Genomic DNA, 14,383 nt, shown 5'->3' with positions numbered 1-14,383 from the left:
TTTATTTATTTTAAATTTTTAATTTTTATCTTGAAATGGTTATGAATTGAATACATTTATTTATTTATTTATTTATTTATTTATTTATTTATTTTCAGAGCAATTTTCATTGTGATTTATCAGTGATGCACCTTAAAAAAATCTGGGCCGAAATGGAAAATAAATGCTATTTAATAATCAATTAATTAATCAAATGTATTTAATAATCAATACGGAGTTATGCAAACATTTAAATTGCACTTACCTTTTCATGTCAAATTTAATAACAGGATTTTATTTCTACTCCAATTTGTTATTGAACTATAAATATGTGACTGTAATATGATTTATTCAAACATACATTAAATAATGAAGATTATATAATTCAGATTCAAAAGCCTCTAAGTTCTGCCTGAAATTTTTCCTGTGTTTATGTTCAGTTATTTCATTTAAATGGCAATGAAAAGAACATATTCACTGCTATTAAAGTGAATCTACACACAGAAGCCTGATTAAAAAAATAAAAAAAATCCTCATTTTAGAAGAACATTTCAAATGGCACTTAGAGGCTTTTGCATCTGAATTTCTACTTTCATATTTCTCTATTTTTATATTTTCTGTTTCAGTTGAAACTGAGAATTGCTATTTCGGCCGAAAATTTTGGGTTGCTCAAATTTCAGTGCATAATAAATTTTGAATTATCGAATATTTAAAAAAACAACGTTTTATACTTTTTCTTTCTCAGGTAGGCCCCTTTGTGTGGGGGTCATCTTCCCCTTAGCTGTCTGCTGGTGTCCATCGAGTACTAGACCAACACTTCTGGTTTCCTGAAGCCCTTCTTCTGGATCAAGTTCACAGAAAGAGGTGTGATCTGTTTTGGGCTGTGGGGGAAGTGAAGGGGTCAGAATCCCAGCGTGTCCTGTTTCCCAGGCAATGAAGCTGCAGGCGGTGATGGAGAACCTGCACAGACAGCAGAGAGCCAAACTGCTGATGGAGCAGGCGGGGCAGTCGCACAGCCCCACCCCCATGGGGGAGGAGCTGAAAGCAGCCTCCGCCTCTGAACCCGAGCATGCGCAGATGGTGGCGCTTGCAGCAATGCGCGCTGTAGCAGCTGGGCTTCAGAGGGCCGACAGTCCCATGTCTGACCACAGCAGTGGAGGAGACGACGATGATGAAGAGGAGGATGAAGAGGAAGGGGAGGAGCAATATAAAGATATGATGGGGTCTGAGGAGGAAGAGCAGATGTAAGTGGGCAGTTATATGCAAATGAATGCAAATGAGTTGGTTTTTACTTATTATGTTACTGAACTAGTGACTATTGCATATGCATGCGTTGTTAAATGAATGAATGGAAGTTTAAATTAATAATTTGGAATAATTAGAATTAGTTTGAAACATTGTTGAAGGAAGTCTCTTCTGCTCACCAAGGCTGCATTTATTTGATCAAAAACAAACTGAAATACTGTGAAATATTATTAGTTAAAAAAACAGTTTTCTATTGTAATATATTTTAAAATATAATTTAGTATTTTTTTTAGCATCATTACTCCAGTCTTCAGTGTCACATGATCCTTCAGAAATCATTCTGATATGCTGATTTGCTGCTCACAAAACATTTCTGATTATTATTAAGTGTTGAATATTGATACACCATGTTACACTACCATTCAAAAGTTTGGGGTAAGAAAGAAAATTAATTAATACTTTTATTCAGCAAGGATGATGCATTAAATTGATCAAAACTGACAGTAAAGACAGTTACAGAAGATTTATTTCAAATGCTGTTCTTCTGTCTATAAATTTTTTTAATTAATCATCAAATCACGAAAATAAAAATGTATCATGATTTCTACAAAAATATTAAGCAGCGAAAACTGTTCAAAGCATTGATAATAAAAAGAACATTTATTTAAGTCATTATTAGTGGGACTCAATTATCAATAATAATAAAGTACCATATCAACATATTGAATGATCATGTGACACTGAACACTGAAGTTATAGCTGTTAAGTTAAGTTTTAAACTACATGAATAAATTGCATTTAAAAATATATTACAATAGAAAAGATCTCTTTAAAATTGTAATAATATTTCACAATACCTCTGTTTTTAATGTATTTTTACTCAAAAACAAAAAAACTTTTAACATGTAGTGTATGTGTAATGGAACGTGAAAAAAAAAAAAATTCAAAAAATCTGATTTTTGCTTCTTTTCAACAAAGCAATAAAGATGACTAAAAGAAATGTGCTAAAAAGAAATTAGACAAACATCCCCTCGCATTTTCAAAAAAAATGTACAATTCTACTGTGTACCTGCTGTATATTTAATGTGTGGCTTTCTGTAAATTATTTTCTAATTTTAACAGAACCCATGGTATGGTATTTGGATGGCAATTAACCCATAGCAATATTTCATTGTGTTTCCTTCATTATTAATATTTTAAAATGCCTGAATTAATAAGCATCCCTCTCTAACATTTCATCTCATGTGTTTCTGTGCAGAAAACAGAAATGGGATGAAGATGACTTTGAGGGTGAGATGGAGGAAGACTATGATGATGATCTAGGTGATGAAGGGCTGCCGTCGGGGCGTGAGGCCGTCACCCCTGGCAGAGGCATCCTCCTCTTACCCCACCGCCATTTACACCCTCACTCCCAGCTGCTAAAGGCTCGGCCTGGTTCTGAGAGCGAAGCGCGGCCGCTGACTCACTCCGCTCATTCATCCCACGGGCCACTCCATGGACAGGACCACGCAGACTGGACCTATGAGGAGCAGTTCAGACAGGTCAGAAATGAACATTTGCCCTCTGGAACTGATTTCCAGAGGTGTTTTTTTTTTACTTTGTAAGGATAATTTTTATAATTGCCTTATTAAATGTACCTGTGTTTATTCATGTCAAATACCCAAGAATTCTGTCATCATTGACTCATCCTCATGTTATTCCAAACCTGTCCAAGTTCCTTTCTTCCGTTGTACACAAAAGAAGATATTTTGAAGGAAGTGGGTAACCAAACAGTTGAAAAAAAAAAAAAAAAAGCATGTAAGTCAACTGTCTGGTTACCAACTTTCTTCAGAATATCTTCTTCTTTTGTTCAACAGAAGAAAGAAACTCAGGCTTGTAACAACATGAGGGTGTGTAAAAGATGACAATATTTTCATTTCTGGCTGAACTATATCTTTAAATTTAACCAGTTAGTTAAATTAACCACAATACTATAGATTGTTACCATGCAATTTTTCATTTTTTTTTTTTTATCCATAAAAGCCACCTGCAAAGGTGGAACAGAAGTTGCATCTGACATGGCGCCTATGTTTATTTACACACAGTGCTCATGTATATGTACACAAAAATTGCATGATGTAAATAGCCTACAAATTAAAAAACAGGAACTCATTAGAGGGTGAAGCTGCAATGAAATAATCATTATTGCTCTTGATATTGTTCTAATAATTAATAAAGTCAATTATTACTATTTTTTATGCATTAGAAAATCACACTGGTTATTTCAGTAGCATGAAAAAATGGGAGTAAATTATATAAAGAATGCCAGCAAAGAACAATGAAGTGTTTTGCAATAGCTCCTGTTTTAATCACTTAAGCTCTCTACATTGCAAAATGACTCTTACATATTTTGTGGATTTGTTGTTTATAATGATGAGAGAATTGGTGAATGTAAATTCAGAACTGCATCAGTGAGTCACTGAACAACTCCAGCATCCTCCACGGTGATGAATCAGAACACTTCTAATTGGCCATTGCATTTACAAGCTCAACAGAAACGTGCGTGATTGGTTCTGATGCTCAACGCTGCAAAATGAACTCTGATGCAACATGAGCAAATCTCCTGTAAATGTAATGCTGCAATCGACGCTTTTCATTCATGTAGATTTAGATCCTGCTAAACTGTGCAGGGTATTTGAATTTTTTCTTGAATCCTGAAATGGCATTTTTGTTATCCTTGGTGGGGTTTTTTGCCCCAAGCATTAATTTTACACTGTCCTGGTAGACAAGGTAATTCTAACCTAAAACAGGTCCTGCTACAGTGATGTTAGTCTAAAAAAATACAGACCAAACAAACACACCTGGATGCTTGCAGGTATGTAGGATAAATGTTGTGTAAAGAATAGAATTTGTTGCTTTCACTAGTCCTAATGCAAATATTTATCTGCAGTGGCAGCATATTACTTTAATATAGCAGTGTTACGGTCTAATGACCTTCTGAAGGGATTGTGCCTGGAGAAGTTTGTTGAAGCAAAACAGTCTTTCAAATAAATATTTGCAAGCAACGACAGCATGCAGAACTTGAGGAAATAACTTGCCTAATTGATGTGGGGCTGAAACTGCTGTTTTATGCTGAGAGGGAGATTTTATGAAGTGGTTTATGAAAGCAGAACTCATGAACTAAGCAAGAGGCATTGAGTTCATCTGACCGGCACTGCTCAGAAACACACTACATCTAAATGCACACATTTTGTAGTTTAATTATGTTGGTGAACAGCTAATTGCAAGCCAGATGCATTCATTCCAAGATCGCTGTCCTACCAACCTGTAGCTGTGATCCTGAAATTGTAGACACAGTAATTTTATTACTTCATGCATTTACGTGTGTTCTTGAAATTTGTTAAACCTGAACCATATATCAAACACTGACATTCCCAGCACACATTTTCTGTCACACAGCTATATATTAGCTGTGGTTGTTTAGCTCGTAAGTGCTTGTTATGATGTCATGTGAGCTGAAATAAAGAAATGTTCAAGGCATAATTACAGATTGTCTCAGAACATGAAGCCAATATTTGTTGGTTTCTCAAAATGAACTTTGAACATTGTCAAACATCGCAATTTAAGATTCAACATTATGTTTGGTATATTAATGTGACGCAATATAACAACAATATCTATAGAATAGCTCTTTTCAGCATTATTTTACTCCTGGTTATTTTCATGTTTCCTTTGTATTCTTCTGCAAGTAAATAAAAAAAGACTTCTTTCCCGATTTAATACACAATATATACAATGAATAATTCCCTGGAATGCACTAAGAATCTTTCATTTTTCTCCCCAATTCCTCACATCTCTTTCCAGGTTTGTTTTCAAACGGATGGTGTAAAATGTAATCTTTACGAAATATAGACACACATTACTCTAATGATATTTAACTCGCCCGTCGTATTTTTGCGGATAGAAGGCAGCAAGGCAGATAGTTATTACTGGTATGTTCAAAATAATTTGTTAAAGTTGCCCCTATTATGCCATTTTTACAGTCCCTTATATTGTTTTGGAAGTCTCCTACAATAGGATTACATGCATGCAAGGTCAAAAAACGCTTTTGTTTTCTCAAAATATGCATTTAATACCACCTAATTTTCCAGCGATTCTCAAACGATTCGTTCGAAGCAGTTCAATGGTTCAGTCTCTCTAAACCCCTCCTTTCTGTGAGCCTGCTCTGCTCTGATTGGCCAGATGGCCTAGTCTGTTGTGATTGGTGTCCGGCGTACAGCGGTGTTGGAAACAATACGCCTATTTCAATAGTTCTGTATTTGGAACAATTAATAGAAAATGTAACCATCTATTATTTATTATACTTTCAGGTTGAAACGTAGAACATAGGTTCGCATTATGCATATGTGTTACGTGTTGTGGCCGGCCAGGGTAGAACATAGGCACACATTATGCATATGCGTTACGCGTTGTGGCCAGCCAACGTAGAACATAGGCACACATTATGCATATGCGTTACGCGTTGTGGCCAGCCAACGTAGAACATAGGCACACATTATGCATATGCGTTACGTGTTATGGCCGGCCAACGTAGAACCATAGGCTCGCATTATGCATATGTGTTACGTGTTGTGGCCGGCCAACGTAGAACATAGGCACACATTATGCATATGTGTTACGTGTTGTGGCCAGCCAACGTAGAACATAGGCACGCATTATGCATATGTGTTACGTGTTGTGGCCAGCCAACGTAGAACATAGGCACGCATTATGCATATGTGTTACGCGTTGTGGCCAGCCAACGTAGAACATAGGCACACATTATGCATATGTGTTACGTGTTGTGGCCAGCCAACGTAGAACATAGGCACGCATTATGCATATGTGTTACGTGTTGTGGCCGGCCAGGGTAGAACATAGGCACACATTATGCATATGCGTTACGCGTTGTGGCCAGCCAACGTAGAACATAGGCACACATTATGCATATGCGTTACGTGTTATGGCCGGCCAACGTAGAACATAGGCACGCATTATGCATATGCGTTACGTGTTGTGGCCGGCCAACGTAGAACATAGGCACACATTATGCATATGCGTTACGTGTTATGGGCAGCCAACGTAGAACATAGGCACACATTATGCATATGCGTTACGTGTTATGGCCGGCCAACGTAGAACATAGGCACGCATTATGCATATGTGTTACGTGTTATGGCCGGCCAACGTAGAACATAGGCACGCATTATGCACGCGTTACGTGTTGTGGCTGGCCAATGTAGAACATAGGCACACATTATGCATATGCGTTACGTGTTATGGCCGGCCAACATAGAACATAGGCACGCATTATGCATATGCGTTACGTGTTATGGCCGGCCAACGTAGAACATAGGCACGCATTATGCATATGCGTTACGTGTTATGGCCGGCCAACGTAGAACATAGGCACGCATTATGCACGTGTTACGTGTTGTGGCTGGCCAATGTAGAACATAGGCACGCATTATGCATATGCGTTACGTGTTATGGCCGGCCAACATAGAACATAGGCACGCATTATGCATATGCGTTACGTGTTATGGCCGGACAACTTAGAACATAGGCACGCATTATGCATATGCGTTACGTGTTATGGCCGGACAACTTAGAACATAGGCACGCATTATGCATATGCGTTACGTGTTATGGCCGGACAACTTAGAACATAGGCACGCATTATGCATATGTGTTACGTGTTATGGCCGGACAACTTAGAACATAGGCACGCATTATGCATATGTGTTACGTGTTATGGCCGGACAACGTAGAACATAGGCACGCATTATGCATATGCGTTACGTGTTATGGCCGGACAACTTAGAACATAGGCACGCATTATGCATATGTGTTACGTGTTATGGCCAGCCAACGTAGAACATAGGCACGCATTATGCATACGCGGTACGTTTCATGGCCGGCCAACGTAGAACATAGGCGAACATTATGCATATGTGTTACGTGTTATGTGTTATGTCATCTGTTCATCAACAACTCGTTTAGGCTGTATAGAGTCGATTCTTTATTTTAGGAGACAATAACTTTCTTTATCGTGCACTTTCAGCTTTACAACTTCGCAGACTGTTTACATTCACATACAGCTACATTACACACTGCATGAAAGAAAATATTGGAAATGGCATAAGAGGGGAACTTTAATGCATTTACACTTTTAAATTTCCTTTAAATGATTGATTGTTGAAGTTTTACTAAAATAATTTCACCTCATTGTACCCAATTTTTGAAAATGCTTATTGTGTTCATTGTGCGAACCTTTTGCTGATTGTTTACAGTGTAAATGGAAGTTACTCCAATAATTTGCGCAAATTGTCATGGGGCATAGGAAAAAGTGGATGGTTCAGCCGCAGCGAAAGTGAAAACCCGTTTTACTTTTGTCAACACTAGTCAGGAAGATCATTTGTGGTGATTTATGGAACTGAAAGGCACCATGCAGCAGCACTCTCGTGAATATTTTCCATGCCGTTGTAATACTGCTTTCCCATTATGACTGCTTCATGAAATGCTGTGACTGTCTATACCCTTCCTGGTGAATTTTTAAACCCAGATTCTGGTTACGGAGCACTGCAGGTTATTATTCTTTAATAATCATGTTGGATTTGAACATTTTGTACCCTGCTTTTGAGAACAAAGTCATGTGATGTGCATATGCTGGGCATGTGATGTGCTGAGTGAAGTGTTTGCAGGTGTTTACAACTGTTGGTTAGCGGGCGACAGAAATGCTATCGGGGCTTTAGCATTCAGTTCAAGCTTGATCTTCATATCAAGTTGTTGCCAGAAAACGTGAATATCGTGGGCAGTTATGCAATCAAGACGTGCAGCACTGTCTGTACGTTGAGATGTTGCACAATGATTGGGTGATACTCGAATGGTTGTATAATGAATACTTTACCTCTGCTCCTGTTCTGAATACGAGAACGTGAATACAAGATGATACGCTTAGTTGCAACTACACACTAATGTTTTTAACCTGTTGCATCTTAACACTAGTTTGTTTGGTGTAGTTTGTGCTGCCATATGTGTGGAAAGGGTTAAGGCCCGTGGTTTATTTTGGGCAGGTGGGTGGGGGCAGTGAAGAATGTGCCTGAGGGAAAGTGATAATCTGGATCCTGGCAGAAAGAAAAAAAACAAAAAAACACCAACGTCTTTATCGCCTGTCACAGCTGGAACCTTTCCAAACTGAACTGAACGATGACTCATTTCTTTGGATCGTAAAAAGTCTTAATTCACCCTTCCACAAATTCTTAGTCTTAAGTCCGAGCTCAAATTCATTAAATCATGGCATAAATGGCAAAAAATGAATCCTCAGTATTTTCTTGTTTTCCAATACAGATATCCTTAAATCAAGATACATTTACTTGAGATGCAAAATTAATGAGAAATTGAACAAAATTGCATGCAAAAAAAAAAAAAAAAAAATGTCAAAAACTTGTTTTCCCTTTGAATTAAGTAAAAAAATGTAAAATTCTGAGCCCACTGGCAGATAATTGTTTATTTTATCACAAACTCACTAAATTCAGACTAATTTTACGGATAAAAGTCATGTTGCTTCTCACGTAAATGTATCTTGATTTAAGAATCTTTAGATATTTGCACTGGAAAATATACTAATGAAGAGAATCATTTGTTTTTGCCGTGTGATCAGAAGGTACGGTAAAAGCTATTATCATGTTGGTTTGGAGCAGAGCTATTCAAACCTTAAGCTGCTTTCTGTAAAATGTATTAGAAAGTAACTGAGATCAGTTGGAAGTTGTGTTGCTAATACAGTTTCCTTTACTTAAAGTCTTTTAAAAAATGTACCTTAATAAAACCTGCAGAAACCCAGCGTTACCCAGAGCACAGCTGCTCTCTTTCCTCAAACAGCTGGGACACGGCCAAAACAAATGCAAAGCCACTGTGTCTGATTATGTTTGATACAGATATTAATTAATTGTGTTTTAAGGCATGCTGCCAACACCTCTAGCACAACTATCTGCGCCTGCCATGAAGTGAATTGAATAAAGAAACAGATTTATTCCCTGGTATCAAAAAAGACATGTCGCAATCATTCACACAACGAGGATGGCTTTAGTTCTGTTGTCTGTTGCTGGCCAAGTTTGTGGTTTTAATTTGTTGGATTTATTCTGATTTGCCTTTTTATTTTTTATTCTGTCGTTAAACATCCTCTTGTAAGTAAGGTACAAGAAACGTAGAATTAGAAGAAACAGCAGATTTTTGTCCCTATGCAAATTGTCCTTTCGGTGCTGGCAGGTGGTCACTGTTTCATCAACAACTTCTGTTTAACTAAATTGGTTTCGGAGCAGAATTATATAGACTTCATATAGAAAGGTGTATCTAAACCAACTGTTTGGGTGGTTTTATGCAACTTCCTCTTCCTGATAACAGAACTAACAGTGTCAAACACTATTGAAAAACAACTTTTTTTAGGCTTTACAGAATTTGTACTTGAACTACAATTGTAATGCTCTGTATGTGTGTGTGTGTCTGTGTGTGTGTGTGTGTGTGTGTGTGTGTGTGTGTGTGTGTGTGTGTGTGTGTGTGTGTATCCAACTATCTATTGTATACACAATATTATATACACTTTTTTCAAAAAGATAAAATATATACAAGTAAAACAGTAAAAGTTTAATACAGCTTTAAATTTTGTTTAGGTTTCTTTACATTAATGTGTTATATATGTGTGTTTGAGTGTGTGTGTGTATATATACTGTATATATGTATGTGTGTGTCTGCTTGTGTATGTGTGTGTAAAACAACATTATTATTAAAATATAAAAAAATTAAATTTCACATAATATTAATAATTACATAAACACAAATTACAAATAAAAAGTGCACTCTATTCTATTTGTATTCTATCTACTTGTTTTCTTTTTATTTATTATAAAAAACTTGATCCTCTAACACATTCTCTATACATTTTTTTATCTATTCTGTGTACTTGTTTTCTTTTCATTCATTATAAATAATAATAAGTTGTCCCTCTAACACTAGCTCTTTCTATTGTTTCTATTCTGTCTACTTTTTAATATTTTTATTTATTATTTAAAAAAACTGCTTTAGACTAACTGGGCCTTATTTGTTGACTGGGACTTGATTTCTTCTGCTGTGCTCATTTTTAAGTCGCTTTGGATAAAAGTGTCTGCTAAATGATTAAATGAATGTGTTAAATTATACAGGACACATACATGTTCAGAAAAAATACATTTAAAGTTGTATTATTTATTTAATATAAAAGAAGCAGTTCTAAAGCTAGCTTGTGAGCTGATGACACATTTATTTGGAGCCGTTATTAATATGAATGCCTGTGGCCGCACATTTTATATTAATGTGGCAAGTTGCTACAGTGCATGATAACCCTAAACAGTCTACAGTCGTGGCCAAAAGTTTTGAGAATTACATAAATATTAGTTTTCAAAAAGTTTGCTGCTAAACTGCTTTTAGATCTTTGTTTCAGTTGTTTCTGTGATGTACTGAAATATAATTACAAGCACTTCATTCGTTTCAAAGGCTTTTATTGACAATTACATGACATTTATGCAAAGAGTCAGTATTTGCAGTGTTGGCCCTTCTTTTTTTCAGGACCTCTGCAATTCGACTAGGCATGCTCTCAATCAACTTCTGGACCAAATCCTGACTGATAGCAACCCATTCTTTCATAATAACTTCTTGGAGTTTGTCAGAATTAGTGGGTTTTTGTTTGTCCACCCGCCTCTTGAGGATTGTCCACAAGTTATCAATGGGATTAAGATCTGGGGAGTTTCCAGGCCATGGACCCAAAATTTCAACATTCTGGTCCCCGAGCCACTTAGTTATCACTTTTGCCTTATGGCACGGTGCTCCATCGTGCTGGAAAATGCATTGTTCTTCACCAAACTGTTGTTGGGTTGTTGGAAGAAGTTGCTGTTGGAGGGTGTTTTGGTACCATTCTTTATTCATGGCTGTGTTTTCGGGCAGAATTGTGAGTGAGCCCACTCCCTTGGATGAGAAGCAACCCCACACATGAATGGTGTCAGGATGCTTTACTGTTGGCATGACACAGGACTGATGGTAGCGCTCACCTTTTCTTCTCCGGACAAGCCTTTTTCCAGATGCCCCAAACACATCGGAAAGGGGCTTCATCGGAGAATATGACTTTGCCCCAGTCCTCAGCAGTCCATTCACTATACTTTCTGCAGGAGATCAATCTGTCCCTGATGTTTTTTTTGGAGAGAAGTGGCTTCTTTGCTGCCCTTCTTGACACCAGGCCATCTTCCAAAAGTCTTCGCCTCACTGTGCGTGCAGATGCGCTCACACCTGCCTGCTGCTATTCCTGAGCAAGCTCTGCACTGGTGGCAATCCGATCCCGCAGCTGAATCCTCTTTAGGAGACCATCCTGGCGCTTGCTGGACTTTCTTGGACGCCCTGAAGCCTTCTTTACAAGAATTGAACCTCTTTCCTTGAAGTTCTTGATGAACCTATAAATTGTTGATTTAGGTGCAATCTTAGTAGCCACAATATCCTTGCCTGTGAAGCCATTTTTATGCAACGCAATGATGACTGCACACGTTTCTTTGCAGGTCACCATGGTTAACAATGGAAGAACAATGATTTCAAGCATCACCCTCCTTTTAACATGCCAAGTCTGCCATTCTAACCCAATCAGCCTGACATAATGATCTCCAGCCTTGTGCTCGTCAACATTCTCACCTGAGTTAACAAGATGATTACTGAAATGATCTCAGCAGGTCCTTTAATGACAGCAATGAAATGCAGTGGAAAGGTTTTTTTTTGGGATTAAGTTAATTTTCATGGCAAAGAAGGACTATGCAGTTCATCTGATCACTCTTCATAACATTCTGGAGTATATGCAAATTGCTATTATAAAAACTTAAGCAGCAACTTTTCCAATATTTATGTAATTCTCAAAACTTTTGGCCACGACTGTACAGTTGATCAGATTTTAAAGGGTGTGTCTCTAAATTTGTCATCGTTACTTACCACATCAATTTTAGTGCTGCATGCTGATAAAGAGCAAAGAAATTAAAACCATTTCACCTCATATTGTTCCAAACCTGTATGACCGTCTTTCTTCTAGGAACCAAATATGTTTTTGATAAATATCTTTGTTCAACAGAGAACAGTCATAAAGGAATGACATAAAGGCGAGTAAACAATGATTCATTAATTAACTTTAAGGTGAAACCTGCCGTTTAACTGTAGAACCACTGGAATGTAAAACCACAGGAATGCACAACCTCAAATGTTTTTTTACATTAATATAATTCATAATATTACTGCATCTTATAAAACGTGTTGTTGTTTGGTTTAAGGTGCATGGGACTAGGCTTCCCGTGCAGCTGGATTTGAGAATTTACTTCTAATTCATTTCGTCATAAACCAACTGGACGTATTATTATATAAGATACTATCATGACATTAAGTGTGAAGAGAAAATATTTCTCTTTTTGCAGCTCTATAAAATGTTACACTTCTTCCTCTCACACCAACTTCCTGTGAAAAAGAGAAGTATCCTTTGATGTCCGCTGTAAACATGAACAGCAGGACAAATGGAGCCCAGATGGACAGTAAAGAAAAGCGCTCTTTAAAAATTCATCACACCCTCTACAGTCAGTTGCCATTTAGTGGTTTTAACATTAAACATTGATTTGCTCACTGCAGATTGAGGGGGGAGAACCATTCAAATGCTCCAAGCTGAAGTATATATTTTTATGTTTCAGTTCTCCTCAATATAAGATTTCACTCATTTTTAGAATTTACATGCACTCTTGCTAATAACTTATTATTATTATTATTATTATTATTATTATTATGTGAATGGCTGTTAAATATTCTTTAACTCTTGCTAATTATGTTCCATATCATCGCTTGACTAGTTGATAATTACATTCAGTATTGTTGCATTGTTTTTATATTGCCACATGATAATGGTTAAACTGTTAATGCTGATTATTTTGCTCAAACTTACTGCCATTTTTAGTTTTTTTACGTTTTATTGGAATTATCTAATTATATAGAATTAATAATCAAGAGAGTATCAACTAACATTGTTTGCTTGCTGTTTTGTTTGCAGCAAACAGCACAAACGATCATGTGAGAGAAAACAGACTGGTTGTATTACACTTTTATTTGAGCAGAGTATCTCAATAGCGATCGCTAAACTTCAGTTTACATGTTAATGCAGAGACCGTGTGTGCTCATGGTTGCCAGGTTGGGGAAGTTAAGTAAACCACTGGGCAGAAAATGGAATTATTTATTAAAAATTTCTGATTTGGGGATTTTAACTCTTGACATCTGGCAACCGCAACAGTGAAAGCTTGTGGATGCTTGTTACCAAAGTGAGATGCCGAATTAGAACAAAACAATTTCATGATATATAACCAGGGTGCAATTATGGAAAACAAGTTACGCTTAATGATTCGATAGAACAATATGTGACCCTGGAGCACAAAAGCAGTCTGAAGTCGCTGGGGTATATTTTTAAAAACATTGTATGGGTCAAAATTATAAAAAAAAATTTCCATGACAAAAATCATTAGGATATTAAGTAAAGATCATGTTCCATGAAGATATTTTGTAAATTTCCTACTGTAAATATATCAAAACCTAATTTTTGATTAGTAATATGCATTGCTAAGAACTTTATTTGAACAACTTTAAAGGTGATTTTCTCAATATTTAGATTTATTTTGCACCCTCAGATTCCAGATTTTCAAATAGTTGTATCTCAGCCAAACATTTTCCAATTCTAACAAACCACACATCAATGAAAAGCTTAGTCAGCTTTCAGATGGTGTATACATCTCAATTTCGAGAAATCGACCCTTATGACTGATATTGTGGTCCAGGGTCACATATAATGATTAAAATGTGATTTATTGTGCAGCCCTGTGAATTCTAGGCTTGTATAAACAAATGAAGCTCTCACAGCTCGTGATGTTTAAACAAATCAGTGCCTGATTTGCCTAATTCACAAATTTGATTTCACCACTGACCTATTATCAGTCAACCGTTTAATTATTCCTCTCTCAGAAAAAAGTCCCACATGGTGAATGAATGGTCTTGTTAATGTAGACGTGACATGTATTCCTATTTGGTTTCAGACAGACATCTCCCATAGGCA

General features: G+C 36.8%; 1 protein-coding gene across 2 annotated transcripts in view; it reads left to right on the top strand.

The window, feature by feature from the left end:
* LOC109063326 (AT-rich interactive domain-containing protein 3A-like) overlaps nucleotides 1-14,383 on the top strand; it is a 50,855-nt gene that overhangs the window by 18,731 nt on the left and 17,741 nt on the right. The window contains exons 2-3 of one of the 2 annotated variants that reach the window (XM_042734608.1): nucleotides 729-1,223; nucleotides 2,483-2,765. In XM_042734608.1, the coding sequence (XP_042590542.1) occupies nucleotides 913-1,223; nucleotides 2,483-2,765 (594 nt within the window). In that variant the 5' untranslated portion in view covers nucleotides 729-912. Of the gene's footprint in view, nucleotides 1-724; nucleotides 1,224-2,482; nucleotides 2,766-14,383 lie in introns of both variants that reach the window. The other variant, XM_042734607.1, reaches the window with a different exon arrangement.

The sequence above is a fragment of the Cyprinus carpio genome, chromosome B11, assembly GCF_018340385.1.
Source record: "Cyprinus carpio isolate SPL01 chromosome B11, ASM1834038v1, whole genome shotgun sequence".
In the NCBI taxonomy this organism is placed as follows: domain Eukaryota; kingdom Metazoa; phylum Chordata; class Actinopteri; order Cypriniformes; family Cyprinidae; genus Cyprinus; species Cyprinus carpio.
Note: the sequence above shows the minus strand (reverse complement) of the source record. Positions and strands in the feature narration are given on the sequence as shown.